This window comes from Cnephaeus nilssonii (assembly GCF_951640355.1).
Source record: "Cnephaeus nilssonii genome assembly, chromosome: 12".
In the NCBI taxonomy this organism is placed as follows: Eukaryota; Metazoa; Chordata; class Mammalia; order Chiroptera; family Vespertilionidae; genus Cnephaeus; species Cnephaeus nilssonii.
Window position 1 is genome coordinate 26,599,433 of NC_137083.1, and position 7,354 is coordinate 26,606,786.

At 36.9% G+C, this 7,354-nt stretch overlaps 1 protein-coding gene across 1 annotated transcript; it reads right to left on the reverse strand.

Moving 5' to 3' along the window:
* Positions 1-2,984: 2,984 nt before the first annotated feature.
* Positions 2,985-4,334, reverse strand: LOC307108410 (tubulin alpha-1C chain-like; the record flags this gene model as incomplete). The annotated part of the gene is made up of 1 exon (XM_079786393.1): positions 2,985-4,334. The coding sequence occupies one exon, from the start codon at positions 4,332-4,334 to the stop codon at positions 2,985-2,987; it is 1,350 nt and encodes a 449-aa protein (XP_079642519.1).
* Positions 4,335-7,354: the final 3,020 nt, after the last annotated feature.

Sequence of the window (7,354 nt, forward strand, 5' to 3'; positions counted from 1 at the left end):
GTGAGGTAATATGAAGTGCACACCCCTTCCCATGAAGTAATCCTATAGAAAGAAATAAAGAAAACAACTGAACCTGAAGCTTCTCGATCTTACTATCATATTGTCCGATTATAGGGGAGTATTGGGAATAAAGGAGCAAGTTAGAAGAAACCACCAGAAGTCAATCAGCCAAGTTCATAATGTTGGACACTCTACAGGACAAATAGCTGTTTCTCTAACAAACCAATGAAATTTTTAAAAGGAGGAGGGGGAGGCAGTGCTTTTAGAGACAAAAGCAGATGCCATTAAAGGATTTTTAGTTGAATTATGACTGTTTTGGGTGGTTTTTGAAAATGATTGTGGCAGAAGGATCTTGTGTGTGCTCTGGGGTTGTCGGATGAGTGATACAGAGCCTTTGGGATTTGGGGGGGGGGGGTTTCCTAGTGATACAGAGAAGCTTGATTGATACCTGCTGCCTATACTCTCCCTGTAGTCAAAGCCCTCTGCTGCAGCTCTCAGTTCACCATGGGTAGGAAGGAGATGTTTTTGATACAACTATTCTAATACCCCAAACCTCTGCCATTTTATTTTAATGAAGATTATTTCATAAAGCTGTTGTAGGATGTTCTGCTATCAAAGGGAAATTTATTTTTGCCACAATCAGCTTGGAGACAAGTCACTACTGTGTTTGCATCAGACAGCCTGATTAAAATATTAAAATATTATAGCTTTAACATATTATTTTTCTACATATTATGTTATAAACTTAGCGACAGCGGCAAATGTGGGAATGAGATTCTTCCAAAATTATTTTTCATTCACTAAAAGACAAAAAAGGAACAGGGTGGCTTTAAATAACACAGTATTTTATTGAAAAAAAATTTACTCTGGACTACCACTCATGCCTCCTTTACGCACACACATTGTCACATGTTCAACCTTAGAAATTGCAATGGAGCCTTCAAGATTGCCTGGCTCACAAACCTCCCAGAATACATGCAACACCACCTCCCCCCGCCCACAAGCAGTCTCGTGGTCCGTTAGCAAACAATGTTCCCAGTGAGGGGGATGCTTGTCCCCAGGGAGTGTAGCACAAAAATCAACACCAGGATGTCTATTAGGCCTTCTTTGGGCTTCTTAGGAACTTATGGACTCCAACCAAGTAGCAGGGACTTGTCTTTCCAAGTTTCACGTTTCTAGTAAAATATAGGTCTTGTGATATATATAAGGAAAAGTGCAGAGTTGTAGCTTTAAAATATTATTTGTCTATATATTCTGTTATAAACTTAGCGATGGAGGCAAGCAAATGTGGGAATGAGATTCATCCAAAATTACTTCTTTTCCCTTCATTCACCAGTTCAATTAGCCGCCAAGTATCAATTCAAGGCTATTTTAATCTTTATCTTATTTTAGGAAAATTATTCTCCCAAGTTTCCTTCCTGCCTATGTTTGCTCTACTAGTATATCCAACCATACACATTGATGCCAGGGTAATTTATCTGGACAAAAATCTTATCTGGTTATTCCTCTGCTTAGAACACTTTAGTGGCTTCCTATTGCATCTTCATGTTCCTGTCTAAGCCCCTGGTGTGTCATTTAAGACTTATTACAAGTAGATCATGACATTCCTCTCTGGATTGATCTGTCTCATTTCACTGTCACCTGTAACCTACAATTCAGTTACACTAAATTATGTTCAGTTTCCAAAGCATGTTATACCACCTGATTGTTCAAATTTTGTGTCTGAGAATCGTCTGGGGAGCCAGGGACATTGCAGCTCCTATTGCCCCAGGTTTGATTTAGTGGGTTTGAGTTGATACTCAAAGATGTACATTAGAAACAATGGCAACAGGTGATTAGGATGGACGCTTGCATCGCACTTTGAGAACCACTGTTTTATGCCTTAGCATAAGGTATGTGTTTTTTGTTGCCTTTTCATCACTACCACCCTAAACAATGACTTCCCATGATTGCCACCACTGGTTCTACAACTTCCATGTCTCTTCTCCATCCCAATTCCCCCCAATAGGCTTCGATGCAGTTGGGGTAAAACCCTCTTTTTCTTAGGGTAACATTACAGTTCACCAATTGTAGGATCCCACTACACACTCCTGTTTTTTGGATCATCTTCACATTATTTCCTCAGTTACATGTAAATTGAAATGTATGTGTTTCTTTTCTTTCAGTTTTGCCCAAGATGCAAGTATGGGTAGTTTTATTGGATCTCATTATTCTGTGCAGTCTTTGGAGGGTGTGTGAAGAGATTACTCTTTAAGTATCCAAATTATCTAAATCTGAAATCTCAAACATCATGTTAAAATAATATTTTAAGTTTTAAAAACAATATATCAAATTTTCTTTTCTTAACTTGCTTTGATTTTATATTCATATTTCTTAATGAATACAGAATAAAAATTATATATTGACACTACCTTCAGAGCCTACGCTCCTTAACCCAAGGATGCATTTTTAACCTATGTTACCTAGTACTTGATGCAAATAGAATCTTTAGCAAAGACAAAAATTGCTAGAGTTTTGTAGTTGAGTCTAGCTGTTCCCCTCTGAAACTAAAGTGGAGTTTAATCTTTGGTTTAGACAATTATTTTGATATTTGATACTCAAGAGGTCTATCCACTGTTCTTACCCATCCTCTCCTGGAAATTTTTCATCTGAATCACAGCACTATAACTCTCATGATATTCTACAATCTGTTTTAAAGCAGGATCCCACTACACACTCCTGATTTTTTTTTAAATAATCTTCATATTATTTCCTCAGTTACATGTTAATCTTTTTTGATAACTTTTACTTGTAAAATACTTTTTTTCCCACACAGAGGAGTTGGCTATAAATTTTAAGAATATATTATCAATGTTTTATTTTTACTTTTATTTTTTTAAATAAAAACATCTTTATTGACAAGTTATAGCACAATAGACTTCACAGAACAACAGAAATAAGACAGTCTCAAGACATGGAGTGTAACATTGCAGCAAACAGATTAATTAATATTCTTCATCCTCATTCTCTCCCTCAGCACTATCAGCTCCAACTTCCTCATAATCCTTCTCAAGGGCAGCCATGTCCTCACGGGCCTCATAAAACTCTCCTTCCTCCATGCCCTCACCCACGTACCAGTGGACAAAGGCACGCTTGGCATACATGAGGTCAAACTTGTAGTCCAGGCGAGCCCAGGCCTCAGCAACAGCTGTAGTGTTGCTCAGCATGCACACAGCTCGCTGTACTCTGGCCAGGTCTCCAGCAGGTACCACAGTGGGAGGCTGGTAATTAATGCCAACTTTGAAGCCCGTGGGGCACCAGTCCACAAACTGGATGGTACGTTTGGTCTTGATGCTGGCAATGGCAGCATTGATATCTTTGGGAACCACGTCACCACGATAAAATAGGCAGCAAGCCATGTATTTACCACGGCGAGGGTCACATTTCAACATCTGGTTAGCTGGCTCAAAACACGCATGGGTGAGCTCTGCTACAGTTAGCTGCTCATGGTAGGCTTTCTCAGCAGAGATGACAGGGGCATACGTAGCCAGAGGGAAGTGGATGCGGGGGTAGGGCACCAGGTTGGTCTGGAATTCGATCAGATCAACATTCAGGGCTCCATCAAATCTAAGGGAAGCAGTGATGGAGGACACAATCTGGCTAATAAGGCGGTTAAGGTTAGTGTAGGTTGGGCGCTCAATATTGAGATTTCTTTGACAGATGTCATAGATGGCCTCATTGTCAACCATGAAAACACAGTCAGAGTGCTCCAGGGTGGCGTGAGTGGTGAAGATGGAGTTGTAGGGCTCAACTACAGATGTGGAAACCTGGGGGGCTGGATAAATGGAGAACTGCAGCTTGGACTTCTTGCCATAATCGGCAGAGAGATGTTTTATTAGCAGGGAGGTGAACCCAGAACCAGTTCCCCCACCAAAGCTGTGGAAGATCAAGAAGCCCTGAAGGCCCGTGCACTGGTCAGCTACTCTCCGAATTTGGTCCAGGACGAGGTCAATGATCTCCCTGCCAATGGTGTAGTGCCCACGGGCATAGTTATTGGCAGCATCTTCCTTGCCTGTGATGAGCTGCTCAGGGTGGAAGAGCTGGCGGTAGGTACCAGAACGAACTTCATCAATAACTGTGGGTTCCAGGTCTACAAACACTGCCCTGGGCACATGCTTGCCAGCGCCTGTCTCACTGAAGAAGGTGTTGAAGGAGTTATCTCCCATCCCAATGATCTTGTCACTTGGCATATGGCCATCAGGCTGGATGCCATGTTCGAGGCAGTAGAGCTCCCAGCAGGCACTGCCAATCTGGACACCAGCCTGGCCAATGTGAATGGAGATGCACTCACGCATAACTGAGACTTTTAGGGCTCCGTGGCCTCGAGGAGGCAAGGGGATGGTAACAAGGACCTCCCACTGGCAGACTACTAAGGAGTCGGGGTTGGGGGGAAGTCTCTCAGTCTTTTTCTTGAATATATTGCAGCTAGTTGAATGATGGAATATCATCAGTTTAATTATTACCTGCTAAAAAGAAACTTTTGTTTTAAATATAGTCTACAATTTAAGTGAATAAAACAAAGCTATTTATAACTTTTAAACAAATATTCCTGCCTAAAATAAAATGTGATAGATGTTATTTTCTAAATCAAACTTTTGTATGCAAACATCACTTCTTAAAACTAATAATCAAGGCTAGCCTAGTCTCAAGGTTCAGTGTTATTATGCTTCAAGGACATAATTATCTTTAAAATCAGGCTACTTCTAAATTATTAAATCAATAGTCCTAAAATGTATTAAACATTTAACCACTAAAGCCAGGGATCTTGTTATTTTTTAAAAAAAGACAAATGGTTATTTCTGGCCTTTCTTTTCTAAGGAATTGTATTGGTTTTTATAATGAAATCACAGTGCTTTATTTTTCCTTAAAAGTAATTTCTTCACTATTTGGAGACATTTATTCTTCGATTGAATTTTAAAATCTGTTTTTTAAGTTAAAAAAAAATCCCATCCCATTAATTGGATTTATATAACATATACCCTTTCTATAGAATTATCATCTGTAAAGTAAGAAATTTATTAGGAACATAAAGAATACAGTAGGGTTATATTTCTATCTTCTTTATTTTATCAAATCATATGATGTCCCCCTCCTCCCCCCCAGATCCTACCTTTAACACTCGTGGAAGCCCTAGTACCAATCTGTGATAGTAGAGTTTGTTAGCTTCGTTTGGATAGTTTAAGATTAGTGGGAACTGCGAGGCTTCTTCAGTCGCAAATGACAGATCTGGACATTCAACCTTAGACTCAGGGAGAAGCCTGCTCTCTGTCCATGTTCCCTACTTATCCTTTTATGGAACAGGAAGCACTATGAGCAATCATCTGCACCTCTGCTTCACTTCTCTGTGCTGTTAGAAGGTTAAGTTTTTCAGTGACTTGTCCAAACTGGTCCTTCAAAGGAAGATGGCTTACATGGGATCCATATTCTGTTTGCTAATTCTGGAGCCAGAGATACTCCCCAGTCAGGCAAACCAAGGACTTAACTACTTGTATATAGCAAGTACATTCGTTACAAATAATGACAGGTGAATGATAATTTAATTCTATATCTGCTTCTCACCACTTAGAATAAATGAGTTACTAAAAGGGTGAATTACAAAAAAAATAAATAAATGATCTAACAGTTGTATCCATATGAGCTTATCTATACATTATAAAAAATAAACCTTATTTGAACATTAAAACTTTTAATATAGTACTGAACTAACTTGGATAATTTTTAAAGAAATTGGCCTAAAATCTGTTGTTTTTCTCTTCCTGATGCTGTCAAATTTTGGCAGTGTTATCCTTAACACCCCCCTGGGTCTCCAATCTTGAAAATTTCCCCATGAAATACAGTCTATTTTAAAATAGTCTATCTTTTCTATATTCTGGCATTTTAAAATATTTTATAAGATTTAGTTAGTTTTTGGAGAGTTTTAATAGCTTACAGGTTCAACTGTCTGGGCCTATCACTCTTTTAGGAGTTGTTCTTTGTTAACTTTTTTGGTATTATTTATGACTTTTCATTTATTCAAGCTTTTTATATCTTCTTGAGCTGATTTTAATAATTAATATTTTCCTTTCATGTAATTTGATGGAATTTTCAAAAATTTTAGCATTGAATTTTACATCATATCATTTTAAGAATTTTGTATTTTATCCTTGATTATAGCTTTGTCTACTTTATTATACTTTTAAATAAACAAACATTTAATTAAACATGATTCTACTTTTTGTATGTGTCATAATAAATAATTTTCCTTTTATGTTTATTAATTCTAACACTTTGTTTTTGTAAGTACATAAGTTTTCAGTGGTTTTTTTTTTTAGTTGATATGGCTTCATATGGAATATTTGAAATGTAATAAATTAACTAAAAAAGAAGAAATCTGTGGTCAAATTCAAATATATCCATGCAAGAACCCAGTAACACAAATTTTAGAGTGTGGTTAAAACATGATAGAATTAAATTGGAAAAATTAAGCTTAAGTGGAAGGGAAACTGATTGCAATGATAGTATTCTAGGAGAGTACATTTGATTGTATTAGGTTAAATACTGCCACTAAAAAATATAGAATATATGGTTTCCAAATTCTTAAAAAAAAATTAGAAACAATAAATTCAAATGAGGGTGAGAAAGGAGCAAAAAAGACTCAAAAGATACAAAAGCCAGGACACATGGAAAGCAAAATATAAGCTGATAAATATAAATTTAACAGCAACTACATTAAGTGCACTTGGAAGAAAAATTTTAAAGACAAAGATTATCTATCTGGAATAAATAATAAATTTTAGCTCTTTGCTCTTCAACATGGGCAAATATAAAACACAAACAAAAAGATTGACTGTAAAAGGATTGAAATATACACTAGGCAAGTACCAATGGGGAAAAAAATTGTATCTCTATTAAAATAATGCCAAAATTCCATCCAATATTTAAATTTAAAAAAAATCACCAGGAAATATAACTATTCTACCTTCCGTGCATGTAAGAAGAGGTCTGTCTACTTATAGCAAAACTGTAAAACTTAACAGAATTATAAGGAAAAATGAACAAATACAGGGTGGGGCAAAAGTAGGTTTTTAGTTGTTCATCTGGAAAATAATACAGTCATTGATAAATAATAATATAAGAATAAACTGTGTTTCATGTACCCATAACTGTAAACCTACTTTTGCCCACCCCTGCATGCCACCATAGTGGGAAATCTTGCTACACTTCTCTCCATAATTGAAAGGTCAAGAGAGGAAAAAAAAATCACTAAGGATATGTGAACTATTAAACAACTCAAAGCTAATACAATATCATTGTAGTGTAAAAGCAGCCAGAGACA